General features: G+C 39.8%; 1 protein-coding gene across 1 annotated transcript in view; it reads right to left on the minus strand.

The window, feature by feature from the left end:
• AIG1 (androgen induced 1) overlaps positions 1 to 21,159 on the minus strand; it is a 534,722-nt gene that overhangs the window by 266,120 nt on the left and 247,443 nt on the right. Inside the window, exon 3 of the mRNA XM_082252270.1 lies at positions 5,168 to 5,269. Within this exon, the coding sequence (XP_082108396.1) occupies positions 5,168 to 5,269 (102 nt within the window). The remainder of the gene's footprint in view (positions 1 to 5,167; positions 5,270 to 21,159) is intronic.

The raw sequence follows: 21,159 nt of genomic DNA on the forward strand, positions 1-21,159 counted from the left end.
CAGACATTTTTTGGGCCAAACAAGGATGCAATATTTGTGCAAAAAAGCTATCAGCGCAGTTATGGGAAATAGAAAAAAAAAATTTTTTTAAAAAAAATATCCGGCAGCCACCACCAGATAGTGTTATCCACTTCCACAATATAAGTAATTCAAAACAAACAGGTGCTGTGCCAGAAAAATGAATAGTGAATATGTCCAAAAAAATGTATGTATAATGACAATATGTGTAAATAAGCAAGCTCAATTACCTTAAATCATAAGTGCTTCCCAAAATCACACAAAAAAACAAAAAATAAATAAGTGTCAATAAATCAATATGTGCATATACTCAAAATCATGAAATTAAATGTCCATAAATATGTGAATTCCAATCCTCAATGTAATGGCCACCACAGAAGTGATTAATATAAGATATTGTGCTTCACTCCACCGCCACCAGAGATCAAAGCCTCTCACCTTAAGATTTGACCCAGCACACTGAGTCAAAAACAGCAATTTTACCCCTCTGGGGTCACAGGCAGATGTCACCAAATGGAAAGGAGGTCTCAGACGGATGCACAGGGACAAGGTAACAGCGATGGTGCCGCTTTCACACAGGGCACATAGAGATCACCACATAAGCAAAGAAGCAAAAAGAAATCTAAAGCTCTCCATGCAGATAAGTTGGTAACAGCCGTTTATTAAAATCAATATACTCACAAACAGCCATTTGGAGTCATGCTTGTAACAATAAGATCGCACAGCTGAGAGGATACAACCAGGCAGCAGGGAAGGCTCCGTCCCCTATACACGTTACGTCTAAGCCTATTGGGCGCTGACTTCAACAGTAGAGGTCTTTGAGTTTGCTTATTTACACATATTGTCATTATACATACATTTTTTTGGAAGGATGCAATATTAGTAGTCATATTGCTTCAGTACACAATCCGGGTATGGAAAATTTTAAAACATGGTACAGCACAAAGTCCAACGTCACAATCAGGACAATAGTACCGCGTTTCTTTACGGATTTTCCTTCCAGTGTCGTCACGTTTAGAGCAGCAAACCACACACATCCTTGTGGGTGCAGACTTCTTTTCTGTTGGTGGAATGTGGTCCATAAAGTGACGACCAGTCAGGTGTTCAGGGTTCATAACACCAGCAGCACGACATTCGGATCTATTTACAGCTGTTGGTGTTTGGTGCCTGAGAAATATAAGTTCAGCAACTTTACAAACAAAGTCCGCATAAACCACAGGCCTGTCACTCTTTTTTTTTTTAGTAGAATGAATGTGTTCCACAAATATTGTTCAAGAAGATGCCTGAAAATTTTTTTGTAATATTTTTTTTGTTGTTTTCTCATTGCCGGATAAAATGTCATGGCCTGGTCAGCTCTGTCCCCACCTCCCATGGTGTTATTGTAATCCATTACCAGTTGTGGTTTCATTATGTCTTTTCCAGCTTTTGTGTGTACCATGACAGTAGAGGTGTTGTGAATGGTACTCATTAGGCACACATCTTTTTTGTCACGCCATCTCAATGCCATCGTTTTGCCTTTCTGCCAGGCTGGCGCCATGTCATGCGGGTTAGCCCTAATGGTCCCATATGCATCCGTCTTGTTGTGAAGAAGGAACTCATAGAGTTCTGGAGACGTATAAAAATTGTCTGTGGTTACACAGTACCCCTGATTCAGCAAAGGCTCAATCAAAGTAAGAACCGAAGCAGTTGCCATTCCATAACTGCTGAATCGTTAGTTGAATTTGGTTCCTTTCCCGGCGTATAGGACCGAATTCCATATGTAACCAGTGCTGGATTCACATAACATGAATGATTTTATGCCAAATCGTGCTCTCTTTGATGTTATATACTGTATCCAGCTGAGTCTTCCTTTGTAGGCCATTACACTTTCGTCGATACAAATGTCTCTTTCTGGTACATAGGTCTGCTGGAAAATTTTCAGAATAATTTGATAAACGTCCCAAATCTTTTTGAGTTTTGGAGCTGGATGAGAAGTCTCATCAAATTCTTCATTATTTGCAAAGTGCAAATATTTCATACTAAGCGAAAATTTGTATTCCGACATGACCGTGCCAAAAAAAGGAGTGGCTAGTAATTTGTTGGTGGTCCAATACCACTACTTGTTGCTCCTGGTACCGATTTGTTTCCATAACAATCTTTTCAATACCCTCATTGGTCAAAAAGAGTTGGAGGTATGCCAAGGGGTTGTCATCCTCAACATCCACTTTGATACCAGGTGCTCCCGTAAACGGGAACCTTGGGGGCGCTATGTGCTCCGTACTGCAGTCATTCGAGCACCAAGTCCGCACATCGCTGAGCACAGTCGCAGGATCATCGCTGAAATCGCTTTTTGTGTCCGATGACGAACTTCCCCATGAATGTGCTATCACTCCATTCTGCAAGCGATTCTGTATCGCTGTCGCTGTTTTCCAGCAGGTCATATACTGCTTTTAAAGTGGCGGTGCACTTTTTTGATCCCATGGTCGCTCTGCAGTTTCCAGACACAAAGTACAGGAAAAATGCAGGAAGGGCAATGGAGAAAGCACTGGGGGGCAAACTAAGGTCAATTTATATTATTTTAGTAATGTAATCCAATAGGATTACAGTGTATCAGTGTGTTTGTGCTTTTAACTTTTTGAATTTGCCGCCGGTTCCTCCCCCCTGCGACGTGACGCTCGCAGGAGACGGAAGCCAGGGCTCACAGCATCAGGCGGAAGATGCTGCAGGAATACATTGCGGGATCCTGAGGACAAGGTAAGTACCCTCTCTTCCAGGATCCAGCAATGCTCCCTGGCAGTACCCCGAGTGTGGCTCAGGGTTACCGCTAATGGAACTGAAATTCCACCCCGAGCCACACTCGGGAATACCGCCAGGGAAGTTAAACACTGCCTGCACACAGTAGGGTTGATTTACTAAAACTGGAGAGTGCATAATCTGGTGCAAGCCTGCATAGAAACCAATCAGTTTTCAGGTTTTGTTTTGTCAAACCTTAACCACTTCCCGCAAACTGACGTATCTGTACGTCAGCTTGAGGAAGTGGTTGTACCGGGGTGATGACTGCAGCTAGAGGCATCACGCTGGTATCATTTTTTTAGAGCCAGCAGTTGGCTTCCTTGTGATAACAACCAATGTGGCTCAGCAGCCGCTCGGCCGTTATCATAAGGAGCGGGTCTCTCCCCCTCCCGCTGCCTTCTGCCGCTTTGCCCTGTTCGCCCATTCCACCGGGAGACTCGAGCGACCAGCCAGCACATCCGTCGGCTGGTCAGAGTCCTGAACTAAGCCGTATTCGGCTTCAATCGGGTCTCCGATGAAGTAATCCAGAAACGATGTCACAATGTCACTTCCAGTTTACTCGGCTGCTAATGGTGCTGATTTTAAAAAAATGTCAGTATTCAAAAACGCAGATTTTTTGCGTTTTGAATACTTTTTAGTGCAAAGGAGGGATTTGGGAATTTTTAGACCCCTGATCCCTCCATAAAGAGTACCTGTCACTGTCTATTACTGTCACAAGGGATGTTTAAATTTCTTGTGACAGCAATAAAAGTAATCAGATTTTTTCTTTTTTTAAGGAACAGTGAAAAAAAAAATATAATAAAAAGGGAAAAAAAAAAAGTTGAAAGCGCCCCCGTTGTCGTGTGCTTGCACACCAAAGAAAAAGCATACATAAGTCGCACCCACAAATGTATATGGTGTTCAAATCACACATGTGAGGTGTCCCCATGATCATCATAGCAAGAGCAATAATTCTAGCAAAAACAACTCTAAACTGGTAACTGTTAAAAATTTTTAAAGCGTCGCCTATGGAGATTTTAAAGGTCTGTAGTTTGTCGCCATTCCACGAGTGTGCGCAATTTTATTCCCTAACATGTTAGGTATCTATTTACTAGGCGTGACATCATCTTTCACAATATACAAACACATTGGGCTAGCTTCACTGTTTTTTTTTTTTTTAATTTAGTGAAGTGTATTTTTTCCAAACAAATTGCGTTTAAAAGACCGCTGCGCAAATACCATGTGACATAAAATATTGCAACGAGGGCCATTTTATTCTCCATAGTCTTTGCTAAAATAATATATATAATGTTGTGGGGGTTCTAAGTAATTTTCTAGCAAAAATATACTGGAATTTAACTTGTGAACAACATGTGTCAGAAATAGGCTTGGTCCTTAAGTGGTTAATTGAACAAGCTAAAGTTAGAAGCTGATTGGCTACCATGCACAGATGTTGATCTCTCCAGTTTTAGTAAATCAACCTCACTGCTGCTGTTCACATATATCCACTCTTAATGGAGTTTCCAACTGACTTTGAATGCATCCAATGTGCATCTAGGATCACCATTTCTGCTGAGTTCAGGCTGCACATAAACTTAGATAATCCGCCAGGGTGTATGTAGTCATAGCGCAGAATATTGCTGTATCAGATGGTGGCATTTAGCCGCCTCTGAATGTTGCAAACTATCTGCCCCTAGCTGCCTGTGTAAATGCAGGCTTAGGCATAAACATGGACTAATTAAGCTTTATATGTGGAAGGTATACTGTAGGTCAGGGGTCTTCAAACCACATGGCCCTCCAGTTGTTCAGGAACTACAATTCCTATCATGCCTGGTCATGTCTGTAAATGTCAGAGTTTTACAATGCTTCATGGGATGTGTAGTTCCGCAACAGCTGGAGGGCCGTAGTTTGAGGATCCCTGCTGTAGGTGATTAAGCAATATATGGGGAAGGTTTAGGTGGGATCCATCTATAGAAAGCTATACGTATTACAATCTGGCTGTACAATTGCTCTGCAATCTCTTTTAGATTTACCAAGGCATTGTACTGAACAATCCATTTAATCTGTATCCAATCCAGCATGACACTGCAATATTTAGTAGCTGACAAGAGACCGTACAATAAAATTGTAACATGTATGTTAGCGAGCATAAGGAACCCACCTGTGCACTCAGCAAAAATACAGTCTGTAGACTTAACCAGACAGCCTCTGCATACAACAAAGATATCTATACTGTTTGCATAACATGCATTGGCTGCTCTTTGAGGTCTTCTATTACTTGTACCATAGAGATGTAACACATATTTTTGTTTTCATTTCTTTGATTTTCAACTAACTTATTTTTCACATAAAGTACAATTGCTTACAGTGTTTTGTTCAAAACAAAATGAATGCTTACCATTCCATGATTTAACCAGGGTGGTATGAAATTATCCAGCAGCTTTGGATAGACCAGTTCCCTGTCATATATATATAGGGTCCAGAACATCGTTACCACAAACTGAAAAAGAGATAAAAAATTAGATAATTCAAATTAAGGTTAGCATTAGTGAACAATATGTACACAATGATATGTAACTAATATCCTAAATTAAAAATGCACTTTACATATATTTTTCACCTCCCTATATTTAAAGTGATACTAAACACACACTGTTTAATTTACATTGTTCGTTCTATTTGTGTATATGGATGATTGCACTGTAATTATTTTAATAAAAAAAAAAACATCTACAGTAAGTACCTTTTTCCTAATTGATGTATAGCTGACACATGACCCAGCTCTTCCCCAGCCTGTCTGCAGGGACACATAAGCAGATGGAGCTTCTAGTCCTCTGCTGGTCACATGTTTTTTTTTAAAAAAACAGCCTTTGGGATACAGAGTAAAAATAAATAATTCATATCAATAAACTGTTTTAAGTTGTCATACAAATATTTATTTGAAATCAAATATTTATTATTTTTTGGCAATAACATGATGCATGTGGATTCCTGCCAGTCACAGGCTGTGTCACGCCCCTCCAGCCTGTGTCTTAGAATAACAGGGAGGTGAAGCCTCCATCAATCTACATGTAAAATCCCACCCCATTGTGTTTAGCTGGTTAGTGGACATGGAGGAGGAGGGAGAGAGTGGGCTGTTTTTACCACTGTGTATATGCCCACATGTGTGAGGGTTGCTCAGATGTGATAGGGAGGAAATGCTTAGCATAGAAACTCACTGAAAACTGAGCTTGTGCAGAGCTGCTAACACTGCAAAATCCTCAACTGCATTGGAGACTTGTACTTGTGGAGATAGGGAACAACAGGATCAACTAGGTTTTTTGCAGAATACAGAAAATGAATCCCATAGTGAATAAGTCAGTATGAACAGCATGTAATACACCATTTATTGATAGTTTCCTATGTTGTGGGTTTAGTGACACTTTAAGTGAAATATAGCCTGAAGATCTTGAAGTGGTATTTTTCATATCTACTGTATATATTGTACATATATTTTAAATACAGAATACTACAGGATAAAGAGAAGTAGTCACAGAGTAAATGTATAATGTAAAAATAAATATAGTAGGCATTTTAGGTAAAATGCTGACCATGTTGAACCTAAAGTGACCCTGTGGCCACCTAACTCTCACCTTTCTCTCTCAACAAAAGCCTTTGCTACACCAATTACTACCTTTAATTACGAGGAGAAAAGTGATATACCTAATACTTCCAAGTATGGTTGAGCATGTGCCTCCCCATGTGACAACACTGGTCTCACATAATTGGTCCAGAACCGCCACATGGTCCTATGTAGACTTCAACTAAACTGTTTGGATTTTACAGCTTGCTGTCCAAGCAGAGAAAAAAAAGGCAGCTGGGGAGGGAGAATTTTAGTGAATCCTTTATTTCCTTGCATGGGAATACAAGGGACACTTGTGAATATGTCACAAACCCTGACAATTAAAACTGAATCTATAACAGAAACATGAATAAGCTAAGGTTATCTTCAGTAAAAGCACATGTCAAACCTAAAAGTAGATTCAGAGATAAAGACAGCAGAGGTTACATCCAATTCTCAATTTTTCACAATTTCCTGCTAACTCTTTATTCTAATGGGAAACACTGACCAATTGAAAAGTTCAGGAGGTTGATGAGACCTGGATCAAGCCTAAAATCTTCTAAGAAAACTTGAGATTTGCATAAAACTTCTACTGCTCACCAGTGCCATCTTAAGAGCATTAAAGGGCCCTGTGCAATGCAGTGCACTGGGGCCCTGCCTACACAATCATCCACGAGAATAAAAATGAAAATTATCGATAAGGCGATATTTATTGGTACAGCAGTGCCAGGCTAATGACAGTTTCCAAGTTCGACGGCTGGGTCCGGTGAAAACACACATGGACGGGAGTCAGACTCGAATGTCCTGTGTGTGCCTATTCCCGTGGAGGTGGACAGGGATTCCTGCAGTTGTAGGCTCCCCCTCCACGGCCCAAGTGGCCTAACAGCAGCACAGGGCTGACAGGCGCTTGCCACATGTTAAGTTCGGCGGCGGGGTGCACACGGGAATCAGGGCTAATGCTCGGCTGGGGCTGGGTCACTGGGCAGGTGGGGCCCCCCGGGCAAGTGGGGCCCCCGGGCCACTATCCAGCATGCCCATTCAGTAAGATGGCCCTGCTGCTCACGCCTCTGGGTCCACTGACCATTTAGACATGTGATTTTCAGTGAAGATCACCAAATAACTTTCCTTGCATGCACCACTTTATCATATGATCAATATACAGGTTATCTATTTAAAAAAAAATGAATTTAGCTCTCTCTCTTTTTCATATTAGTAATCATATACAGTATAATGTAATAGTTTATAGTAATGCTGTTGCTTTTTCAAATGCAAAAAAAAAAAATGATATATATTTTATCTTTGTGAATAAAGTTGTATGGAATTTGATGTTGGGTCTTGACTCTTGTTCCAAGGTTTTAGGTATCTTTAAAGCAAATTAAGCCAAGATTGAAGGCTACCACCGAGATAATAAATGCCTCACAAGGAATGAGCAAGGTTATTCTTTAAAGTATTAGTGTCCTTTCACTAAATATAATACATTTACATTTGTACTTGTCCTTGTACTCTATGAAAAAAATGCCACTATAAATGACTTTCCCTAATAAAATCCTATTTCCACTAGCATGTCCTGGCTCTATGCTTGTATCTCTATTTGCTGAAAATATGCTGCTCATGGCCACCACTTGATGGAGCTGTATGGAAAAATAATTCTTGATCTACATTACGCTAAATCAGCAACCCATCAATCTGGAGAAAGTTTTTGTAGGTAACAGGAAGTGCTGTTTTCTTCTTTTTTTTTTTTTTTTTTTTATAGCAAAAGTTTATGCTTTAAGTACCTGCAAAGGTTTGGTCCATTAAAATATTTAGATCATGAGATTTCCATTTAGACTCTTTTACCTCAAAGGATTTCTCTTGCTTGGGCTTAGGCAGCTGCTTTTCTTCAGAGACCTTTTCTTTTTTTTTATTTTGTTCCTTCCTAATTTTTAATTATTTTGCAAGAAAAGATCTAAATGCAAGAAAAGATCTAAAAATCTACAGTCTAAAATGACCTCTTCTTTTAGTGACATCTGGGGATAAGCAAATTAGGCAAACTTAATTTTGCTTGGTTTTTAATGATTGCGGTAAGATATTTATAAGCCCCCAAAAATAGCACCAAAAACCAATGATGTCTATGGGAGCCAAAACATGTTATTTTTTTAATGCTATTTTGCAACTTTTATCAAAAAAAGGCATGTGTAGCTGGCAACTGTCATCTGTCAAGTGTCATGTGACACTGTAAAAATACCAATTGTTTTTAACCCCTAAGGACCGGAAGGTTTAACCCTCTTAATGACCAGGCCATTTTTTACGATACCGCACTGCGTTATTTTACCTGACAATTGCGCGGTCGTGCAACGCTTTAATCAAATAAAATTGATATTCTTTTTTTCCCCACAAATAGAGCTTTCTTTTGGTGGTATTTGATCATATCACCCCCGTAGTTTTTTTTTTTTGCGCTAAAAACAAAAAAGAGCGACAATTCTGAAAAAAAAAAAACAATATTTTTTACTTTCTGCTATAAAACATTCCAATTAAAAAAAAATTTAAAAATCAAATTTTTCCATTATTTTAGGCCAATATGTATTCTGTCACATATTTTTGGTAAAAAAAAATCCCAATAAGTTTATATTGATTTGCGCAAAAAAAAAAAAAATACTAGTATCAGTGGTGATCAGCGATTTTTAGCGGGACTGCGACATTGCGGCGGACAGATCGGACACCTGACATTTTTGACACTTTTGGGGGGACCAGTGACATTAATACAGTAATCTATTCTAAAAATATGCACTTTTACTGTACTAAGGACACTGGCAGGGAAGGGGTTAACACCAGAGGCGATCAAAGGGTTAAATGTGTGTCTAGGGGGTGCTTTCTAACTGTGTGGGGGATGGATTCACTTGATGAACACAGAGACCTGTGTTCCTAAATAGGAGAAAGACAGGATCCCTGTGTTCATCACTGACAAAATAGTGTTTACATTGGCAGACTGACGTTCGGTCTCCACTGGGGGCGATCATGGGTGCCTGGTGGACAGCGTGGCCTGCTGATTTGCTCACCTTCTAGCCAATCTGCGCATTCCCGCACACCCACATTAACTGCTTCACGAAGCAACATACATGTACGTAGTTTCACGCAACAGAGCCGACCTGCCACTGTATAACTACGGCGGCTGGTCGGCAAGTGGTTAAAATACTGTTTGTCAGGATGAGGGTCTTTAAATTTAACAATAAAAATACAACATTCCATTTAAAAAGATGTTTGGAGGATTCCTTAAAGCTGCATGTAAAGTTATGGAGAAGTTCAATATAACCCTATACAAATTATGAGTTTGCTCTCTATAAATGGCTTAAAAATGGTAATTTAGTGGTGGTAGCACTACTGCTGCTAAATTAGAGATCCCTGGAGGGCTGACCATATTTAGTCATGGCCATTACACAAGATCCCTAGCCAATATGTTTACAATACAAACACCAGCCAGCATTGGATCTGGCATTTGTGGCAGGTGTAGCAGCAAGTCTTCATGTCAGTGTATAAGCATTGCTGGGCAGCATGGAAACATCGTTGGGCATCTGGTCATTGTGACTGACAAGGATCTACAATCCTGAACAACGCGATTGATGTTACATTTTTAATTAGTCATTTCATAAATTAAGTTTTCATGGTTTGGGTGTCTATACATATTTCTTGCAATTTGGGGGTCATAACTAATAAGGGATACTAATGTACGTGAACTCATTCCAGTGGAGGGGTGCTCCCAGATTCAAAAGGTGGCTTTAAAAATAATCAAATAGTAAATCCCAGATGGGGTCCCTCCTAAAATACCAGACCCTTATTCAGGGATGCAAGGTGGCCAGGAAAGGGAGGGCAGTAAGCATGAGCCCTGTTCCTGAAACATATTAGACATAATACATTCAGCATAGAGATGGTACTTTTCAAGAGGAGTGGCAAACCCTCCAGCCTTTGCAAGGCATCTTGTCCCTATGTTGAAGAGACAAGACTTCATCTCCATAGTCTGTCCTCAAAGTGATGTAGAGGTTGTGGGGGACTTATTGGAATCTAGAAGACATATTTATTATATGGATACCCCCCCAGATATTGTCCTCCCTAGAGGAATGACTATATAATATATGTGTAGCTAGCACTACTCCCTGGGGAGCTGCTGGTGACGGGTTCCCCTGGGTTACTCATAGCAACAGTACAATATTTCAGCGACTTCAAAGTGCCTGGCTCAGTCAAGAAACAGTGGGTTTTGTTTTTTTTTGTGGTTTTATTGAGAACTTGGATAGGAGAAGGGAATAAGTGGGATATTCCAGCTTGAATAAACTATGCACAATTTGCTGGGACGTTTAATTGTACTTGAGTGCGGCAAGGCCGCTGCTTTACCTTGTCAACAGCGATAAAGTAGTAATAAATGAACCGCTTTAGATAAGCTGTACTGTACTGCAGAACACTCTTTAGGGCCCTTCCTGGCACCCCCTTTTATTCCTATTCTTCAGGGCCTTCTACATGGCACCCCCTTTACTGTAATACTCTCTGTGTGAACTACCTCCTTGATCCCCTGACTTCACTGGAGTGGTCCCCCTTCCTGGGCCAGACCCTTTGGCAGGTCCCTCAGTACTCACGGACACTGTTTTTCCCAAAATACTCTGCCAGCAGCTCCAACATCAGTTACACTGGATCCTCTGCAGCTCAGCTCCACACCTGGTTCACTAGGCCGACCGCCTCAGACCAACTTCCTCACACACTGCAGGAGGAGCCCTGTCACATGTCCCCTCAGTATTTATGGTCAATCCCAGGATGTATTGTGAGAATGCCCTCACACTGGGACTGTCATAAAAAATGATGTTTCACTGGCTAGGTTTCCTCTACTGTCCAACAAGCTCCCTCATTGGATGCAGTGGAGACACTCCCTCAGACCCAGTGAATCACACCTGGAAACATGTGACAGGCAACCTAATAGATCAGGCTCCCCTAATAAGCAGCAGGAGCAATAGATGCTTTACCTAGCACCTACCTAACTAGGAGGGTGCTACATATGGATATATTGGTACCACTTATTACTCATTCTATAAAAAAAAAATAAAACAAAATGAAATAAAAATACCCACACGGTCACAGCCCTTTATTAAAAAAAAAAAAGCAAACAATATCCCCCATCAGTCATGTCATCCATTGACATAGTGGTGGCAGTGCTACTGCCGCTAAATAATAGATCTCATGCTAGTTTGTTTACAAATAGCAGCCAGCCATGGATCTGTCACTTTGCAGAGAAGGTGTTACTGCTGTGAAATTACAGTTTTTTGGCCACCTGTTGCTTGTAAATGTAATTTACCAAATTTGGTTATGATTGCAGTTATTCTTTTTGAATAAACCTATGATCTAAAATAAACCTATTCCAGATGCATACTTACCTGATTCAGAAGGTGGCACCTGTGGGGAATCTTCAGTTGATCTCTATATTATCCTTGCATTGTCCTTGAACATTGCAAAAATATATTTTAACACATTCAGGATAATTCCCTTGCAAAGGGCAACTTCCCTTGCAAACTGAACAGCCTGTTTGCCTTTAGTGAATCAAAAACATGGTGTCTATTGTGGTTCTGCCCATTTCAGGTGTGGATGTAGACTAAACATTAAACCCGATGAAAATTAATTTGGGGTTGTAGCTAACTTAAAAGCTTGTTGGACTCTGCCAAGAATGCGTTTCTGAAAAACAAACTTCTATTCGTCATGACGATGGTCATAAGATATTCCCACAAATAGTTTACAGACTTAGGGAAGATGTCATAATCTCCTGGTGGAAAATATGAACACATACTTTATTGTTCCATCTAGTTAGTGTATGATTGCATTTGTTGTATACTTTATTTGTTTATTTGGTTTACACACATGCTTGCATTAAAGCAGAAATCCATTCAAAAAATATAATAGAATATAATAGCTCATTAAAGCGGTTTTAAAGGCTATGCAGTAAGGTAAAAACCTTTTGCATGCAGCCCCCCCACTACATACCTGAGCCTGATCTTGATCCAGCAAGGCTCTCTCGGATCTCTTGCTCCTCATTGGCTCAGATACAGCAGCGGGAGCCAATGGCTCCTGCTACTGTCAATCAGAGCCAGTGACAGGGAAAACACAGATTGGGGTTCGGGATCAGGCCCACACGAGTGCCCCATAGAAAATGGCTTGCAAAGGGGACACTCAGCAGAGGGGGGGAAGGAGCCTAGAGCACTGGCAGGGGACCTCTTTTGTGACCAGGGCATTTTTTTTCTATTTAGCACTGTGCTAATGTAACTGGCAATTGCACGGTCATGCAACATTGTTTTTATATATAAATGAAAAAAGACCGAAGATTTTGAAAAAAAAACCCCCAATATTTTCTACTTCCTGTTATAAAACATATTCAATATAAAATAAAAAATCAAATTTCTTTTTTCATTTTTTGTGACACTGATGTGGAATTTTACTCAGTTTGAAGCATTTGTGTTAGTTGATGAAATTTTGCACACACTGAAGTTTTGACAATTACACTTCTACTGATGATTACCTTGTTTTTGTTTTGGTGTAGAATTCTATATCCCTTTTAACATTCCCTGTACACCACAAGTACACCATCCTTTGCGCAAACATCCTATTTATATGTTTTTCTTTTGGAATGTGCACATTAGCCTTGCTTCCAAAATTTTTGAGATGATTCAAATTCAGGGCCCTTCTGTTCCACAGTTCATATGGACTTTTCTCAATTGATTTTACTGGTAGTCAATTTTGGAGATAGCATGCAGTCATAATTTCCTCCCCCAGTATGTGGTTGGCATATCTGAATCAAGCAGCATGGTTCTTCCACTCTCACATAGAGTATTGCTTATTCTTTCTGCAACTCGATTTTGATATGGGTTGTACTGTACATAGTTTGACATATTATGCCATGCTTTCTGAGAATTGCCTATGTGTATTTACCTGTATATCCAGTTCCATTGTCTGTGTGCAATTTTGCCAAATTTGTTGCTTACTTGAGCCAAATACAAGTACTTCACTTTTGTTGTGTAACAGATATAGTGTAGTATACCTGGAGCAATCATCTAGAAAAGTGAGAAAATACCTTTTCTTTCCTGATGTCAATTTTTCCATTGGACCGCAAATATCTGAATGAACTAAGTCCAGAGGTGTCTTAGCTCTGCTGTTACTTTGCTTTGGAAAGGCTTTTCTTGCCATTTTTCCTTCTATTCAGTGCAGCTGGTGTATTTCACAGTTTGATCACATAGAATAATCTTTATTCCACTTGCATAGTCATTGTCAGTTAATTTCTTTTTAATGTCAGGACTTATGTGTCCATGTTGTCTGTGTCATGTGCGAATGCAACTTGAATGTTTTTCCTCTTTGGCAGTAATAACCACCTCATTGCAGTTCAGCTTATACAGTTCATCTATAATTTTAGCCTTTGCAAGTAAGGTATCACCTTTTGTGATGGGACAACTGTCATCCTGGAAGGTCACTACATTGCCTTGTTTTCTGAGATTCTTTACTGACAAAAGATTAGTTCCATTAAAAGGGACATAGAGGGCATTTTTCACAAGTATCTTTCTGGTGACACTCTGGGAAAAAGGACAGTAAAGAAAACCTATTCCTTCTGATTTTATTATTTGCCCATTAGGTGTAGTGATTTATTTCTGTTTTACTCTGGTCAAGGTGAATAAAGTAATTTCTGTCATTTGTGACTCGTAGCTCCTGAACCAACACACCATGCCTGCAAAGATGAGGTGTAAATTCTAAATTGAAAAACATATTCATTATCTGAAGCAAAAACCTGTTTCTTCCTTCACACTTTTGGCCTTTTGTAGTTTATTTTTTTGTAGTTTTGTTTTTGCATTCTAGCTTTCCAGATTCTGCAATCTGCTTTTAAATGACCTTGTTTTATGCACACAAAACATTCACATGTTTCTTATTGCATGTTAATGTTTTATTCCTACTGTATTTTTTGTCTTTAAAGCACACTCTGCGAAAGAAGCATTGTCACTATTAATGCTTTCTGTTTTACACTTAAATTCATTCACAATGTTGCCCTTAATATTAATCTTGTGAATTAATTTAATTGTAAAACAGAAAGTATTAATAGTGACAATGTCAATTCATCATCTAGATGTGCATCAAGTGCAGTGACAAGCATTTCATAACTTTCTGGTAAACCCCTAAGTAATAGTGCTGCAACATGAAAATATGTTATTTCTTCAACTCTCAGGCATTCAACCATTTCCAAGGTGTACCTTATGTAATCATGCATATCCTGAACTTTCATCAGCTTTGTTTGGTATAGCTTCCTCATCAAATACAGTTTATTGGTGAAATTAGCTCTTTAATGCAACTTTTGTAAACTTTGCCACATTTCTTTAGCAGTTTCACACTTACAACGTCAAATCATATATACAGTACATATACTGTATGTATGATTTTGACGTTCTTCTATGCTAAGAGAGATTGTGCTCTGAGCCTTTTGGCCTTTCTCTATCCACTCATCTGAAGGGTGTTCTGGCTTGACTTTACTTATACAGTTCCATGTACCTTCCCTTATTAGCAGCATTTTCATATTACATTTTTGGCTGGTAGTTCTGTTTTTCCAGATTTGCAAATTAAAGCTTTGTTGCAGCTGTGTTGCTGGGCATTTTTTGTTATTTCTTTGCAGTCTTCTTTCTGTTGCTGCATCTTGCTCTTATCTGCTGTAGCTGGCTATGACAGGGCTATGACTGGGTTCTCTGGGTGTCTGGTGGGTGTCTAGGCCCATAACTTGTTAAAATTCTGCATATAGCCCTACAGAACAGACAGTGCACAGTCCACATGGGCTTTGCTGCTTAACTGTAGACAGGTAACAGGAACTGTATTTAGGGAAAAGACATACCGCAAACCATAGATGCAGCTACAAGCTTAAAAAAAGCTTAAAAAAACACTGGCATCTATCTACTGGTTAACGAATATATCTTTACTAAATACTGATGTACAGTAGTTTTTGCAAAAAATACAATTCTATATTCCAACAGAACTTCCTCTGGTGTCAGCAGTCAAAAAATCAGTGAAGAACTATAACAAAAGTAGTATATATTATGGCAGTTAATTCATGTAATAAGTTGACGGTTGATTCATGCAATAGCAAAAATTATATGAAATATGATTTCCATCTTCCTGGAAAAGCTGTATGGAGCATTATGTTGGACCACGAGTCTATGCTTGTCAAGGTTATCATATTGTTGTCTTTCTTTCTGATCTCAAATAAATATGAAATTGATCTGCAGTGACTAAGAAAATAGCATGCATATTACAAGTCCACACTGCTCTCATTGCATTTTATATCTTACCAATGAGTACTTGAAGCAACCAAACAGATGGTACGATATCACATTAGGAAGACCCTCAGGAGGTTGACTAGGACATCAAAGGTATCTTTAAGTCAACCTTTTATTGAAGTGTTGTCAGGTAAAGCAACATTTCGGGACTACATTGAATCCCTTTCAAAAGGTACAGACATAAATCAAGCATGTCACAGAAATTATCTATTATCCCCAAGCCTCAGACATTTAAAAAAAAAAGTTATATTGATTATTACATATGGACTTGCCTGAAGCAAAGAAATGAAAGTTAAAGTGATTGTAAAGGCAGAAGGTTTTTTATCTCAATGTATTCTTTGCATTAGCATAAAAAACCTTCTGTGTGCAGCAGCCCCCTCAGCCCCCCCAATACTTACTCGAGAGACTCGGCTGTCCGGGACTCTCCTCCTCATTGGTGGTGCCATTGGCTCCCACTGCTGTCAATCACAGTCAGGGAGCCAATGAGGAGAGAGAGGGGGCGAGGTCTAGCTAGGGCTCCTTGTCTAAATAGACACACAGAGCTGCAGCTCGGCTCAGGCACCCTCTTGGCAAACTGCTTGCTGTGGGGGCACTCATCAGGAGGGAGGGGCCAGAAGAGTCGAAGAGGGATCTGAGAAGAGGAGGATCTGGGCTGCTCTATGCAAAACCACTGCACAGAGCAGGTGAGTATGACATGTTTGTTATTTTTAAGCAAAAAAAAACTTTAATATTACTTTAATTTAAACCCTAACTGGATGACAATTAGTTTGCTAAAGTATTGTGCAGCATCAAAGCAGTTATAAATCCAAAAATAAGAACGTATCAAACTGCAGCTTATCAATCTCCTTAGATGTGATGGCTGCATTTATTTTCTTTTTTATGCTTTTTTTCCTTTTATATTCACCTGGTGATGCGGCCAGTAAGTCTTTTATAGGTTAGAGGGTTGAAACAAACCATTTAACAATGACAGGGGTGCTTACAATGGTCAGCTTTATTTATCTATGTAAAACCCTTATCTCATAAGGAAAAATTTTTTTTTTTCCTGTAACTGCTTATAAATTGTTAGCTAGTATTCAACTTCAGTTTGATATTGAGGTCCATCTAAATTTGCTAGTCTAACACTACCCTATCCCTAGACTGAAAACGCTACTATCCAAAGGTGTCTTTTATACTACTTGGTCCACAATGCAGACATCTTAAGGCAGGAAGTGTGCTGCTGCCTAGATCACTAGGGGGGATAAAATAAAAAAAAAAGCCTAAAAAAAAAAAAAGAAAAGAAATGCAATCTTCGCATTTATGATTTTTTATGTTTTTTTTAAATTGTTTGTTTGTGAGTTTAATACTGCTTTAACAACTGCTATGTTTTTGTTTTTTTTTTTTTAGAAAATACTGTTTTAACCTTTATTTTATCTTCTTTTACATCTCAGTGCTGCATATCTCCTCCAGTCTCCTTGCAGCCACTACCTGTCTACACGCATATGCTTCAGCAAGAGCTGCATCTTTCCTTAGGGTAAGCTTCCTGTCAGTGACAACAGTGAAAGAAACCTGCACAATAAGCCTCATAATGGCTGCTCACAGTCTTAAGCTGGCCATAGATGGTTCGAATCTCAGCCGGTTCAGCAGGAACCGTTTGAGATTCTTACCATGTATGGGCAGGCTGAAAATACCAAAGTTGATCGACGGATTTTATCGGTTGGATTTTACATGCAATTATTCCTAGCAGCTGTTAGAACCACTAGCAATAATCAGTGTGTTCTCCCAGTGGGAACAGCTCCCCCCTCCTCCACCCCCATCGGGAGAACACCATAGGATGTATTTACTAAAACTGGACTGTGCAAAATCTGGTGCAGCTGTGAACCCAATCGAAGTCTATGGGAGCTGAACATTGAAAATCAAAAGTGCCCATTTTGAAGGCTTATATGCAAGTAATTAACCATAAATGGGGTATGCGAGTATGGGTACTGCCCTGGGGGACATGTATCAATAAAAAAAAAAAAAAAAAAAATATCGTTTTTTCAGGAGCAGTGATTTTAATTATGCTTAAAGGGCAACAATCAAAAATTAAACATTCTTTTAAATATAGTGCCTGAGTGTCCCCTTTATGTGCCTGTAAAGCGGCACATCTGTAGCATGTATAGATCATGCTGCAGCAAAAATGACATTTCTAAAGAAAAAAAAAAACAAGTCAAATCCTATTTAAAATGACTCGTGGTTACAATTGTCTGCACTCGGCTATTGAAAAAAAAAGAAAAAAACAGCATGGGGTCCCCCTGATAATCCATATCAGACCCTTATCTGAGCATGCAGTCCGGAAGGTCAGGAAAGGGGAGGGGACGAGCGAGTGACCCCCCCCCCAAACCATACCATGCCACATGCCCTCAACATGGAGCGGTGGGTGCTTTGAGGAATACATCGTACCCCTACCCATTTACCAAAAAAGTATCAAAAAGTAATAACCACAAGAAACTGTTTTTGACAAGTCTTTTATTAAAAAAATAAAAAAATTGTGTCTCTTGATGTAAGCAGGGTCCACAAAGACATGGATGAGCGAGTTTGGGGTGGAGGAACTTGACTGGCCTGCACAGATCTGCACCAGACCTCAACCAAATAGAACAATTTTGAGATGAATTAGAGCAGAGCCTGCGAGCTACGCCTTCTTGTCCAACATCTGTGCCTGACCTCACAAATGCACTTCTGAAAGAATGGTCAAAATTCCCATAGACACACTCCTAAACCTTGTGGACAGTCTTCCCAGAAGAGTTAAAGCTGGTATAACTGCAAAGGCTGGGTCAACTAAATATTGAACCCTACGAGTAAGACTGGGATGTCATTAAAGTTCATGTCCGCATAAAGGCAGGTATCCCAATACTTTTGACAATATAGTGTAACTGATAGACACCCTGTCTACTTTCCTTGTATTGACTGCACTAAAAAATAAGGTGTGTGTGCCATATCCTTCTCGACGCCATGCTGTCATGCTTTGGCAAAGCACTAAAATTCTGCTTTGCATCATGGCAGCCTATTTTATTCTTTGATTTACCTTATCAACTATTGAATGCTGAGAACAAATTCTCCATATAGCTTCTAGCAGCTGGAAGTATGGGAACATTAAAAAAAGTCAATCACTCTCAAGAAAGAATAGCAATTCTTCAAATATTTAAATTGTTACTTTTTCTTAGGTCATTTTAGATAGAAGTAATACTAAACAGAATGTTATTTCAATGTTCAAACTTTAATTATGTGTCATGGGTGTGGAAAAAAAAATGCAAAACCTTTACAATAACTTGACGTCATTGATTTCTGCCTAAGGCTGTACAATTAAATGTCTAACATGTAAACTTAATTCCAGAAGAACTCAAGACCCTTTATCTGCAAACTATTGACGTGCACTTCGGAAAGGTATTTTGCTACTGTACAATTTATCATGCTTGTTCAAAATACCTAACAGTGGAATAAGCAGTTACGTAAATAAAACTGTAATGATACATAGGGTAAGAACACAGAATCAGATTTAGATACTGTTAAACAGGTGCTGAAGTAACCTTTTGATGGAATTCACTACATTTCAGCAGAAGCCACTTGTAAGCAGAAGAGTATAACTTTTACCCTGCTACTGTCTTTCAATCTACCTTTAGATCAATAATTTGCCTCTACTAATGACTAAAACCGGTAAGAGTTTTGTTACCACTTACAGTGTAAGGGCTCATTTACACCTGCTTTGCTCTCTGAAGAGCGATCCACATTCAGAAGCTTTCAGCAAGCAGCTTTCTCCAAGGCTTTGGCTTGTTTACACTTGTGATTGGGGCAGCAGGGCTGCTGTTAGAAATCACAGGGCCCTGTACAGCCTACATAACAGGGCCTTCCTCCCCAAAATATCAACACAATATTTTTGCTACAAATACACTAAAATCATTAGAACATAACTTACAACACGAACACAATATAACTTACAAAATTCCTGCTAAATCTGAAAGATAAAACTATATTAAGTTAATAAATATAGTTCTGTGTGTGAATGAGATCTTGGGGCTCATTGGCATGGGTGCTGTGGCCTGTACAGTGTGAATCAGAGTTTTGTGGTTGAAGCTGTGTGTAGGTAGGCTCCCCATTCATGCCTGAGACCTTGTAACACTGAGTCATATGACACCGGGGAGGGAAAATGACTAATTGGGCCCAATTTGGACATTTTCACTAAAGGGTTCTATGGGAATGTTGTGCTATGGGGATGCAACAGCTTTACAAACACAGCCGCAGGTCCCAATTTGACAGGCGTGTGGGTGCAGGTGTAGCAGGACCTAGAACACAGACAGTTTGCATTCAGATCCAGCCACCCACATCGGTACACTTGTCAAATTAAGACATGCGGCTGTGTTCGTACAGCCACTGGGTCATTATATAGTAACAGGTGGCTCCAGCCACACAAACAAACCACTCATTCACAATGTATGGCCCAAAGCACTCATGTAAAAGAGCCCTTATTTTTTAAATTATTTGTTTACATCTTTTTTAAATATTTTATATCTATTTGTTTTCACAATGTTGTTTTGGGGGAAGGGGGTGCTTTGGTGAAATATCAGCGGTAAACTGATCCCTGATTTCTCTCTCACTTTTGAGACAGAGAAAGGGACTGAGGATATAAATTCCTCAGTCCCCTTCTCTGCAGCCTCAGCTGGACTGGACAGCGAATTAACAGAAAGTGCTCTGTACAGAGGCTGTTGTTCATTCGTAAACGAAAGCATAGCAAACAAAGTTTACTATGACATATTTACCAGCCCTTTTACCTGTTCTCTATCCTTAACCACTTGCCGACCGGTCACGTTGACCGTACTGCGGCAAAGTGGCTCGTTCCCATCCAGCGATGTAGACCTACGTCGCTGTACTCCTCCCCTTGTGGGCGGCGCACGTGCTCCGCCGGAGGCTCGCTCCCGCTGTATTCAGTCACAGCGGGAGTCGGGCCAGGGGGGAGGAGCGGTGGCGATCGCTGCTGCTCTTCCCCGATCGTCGGGGAATCGAGTCTGGAAATCCGCCCGCTTGTGTAAACAAAGCGGGCGGATCTCCTAAGTGAAAGACAGGGTCAGATTGCAAGGTTCAGCATAGCTGAACCTGCGATCTGTCCCTGTGTCACTCAGTCACCTCCCCCCCACACACGTCAGTAAGCACCAGGCATACATTAACCCCTCCCTCTCCAATAAAATTAACACCTTCCCTGCCAGTGTCATTTTTACAGTAAAAGTGCATATTTATAGCACTGATTACTGTAGTAATGTCACTGGTACCCCCAAAAGTGTCAAAAATGTCAGTCAAGGGTCCGATATGTCCTCCGCAATATCGCAGTCCCGCAAAAAAATCGCAGATCGCCGCTATTAAAAAAAAAACACCAAAAATGACAGAAATCTTTCCCTTAGTTAGTAAACACAATAACTTTTGCGCAAACCAATCAAAATACGCTTATTGTGATTTTTTTTTTACCAAACATATGTA

The sequence above is a fragment of the Pelophylax lessonae genome (genome assembly GCF_965119305.1).
Source record: "Pelophylax lessonae genome assembly, chromosome: 3".
Taxonomy (NCBI): Eukaryota; Metazoa; Chordata; class Amphibia; order Anura; family Ranidae; genus Pelophylax; species Pelophylax lessonae.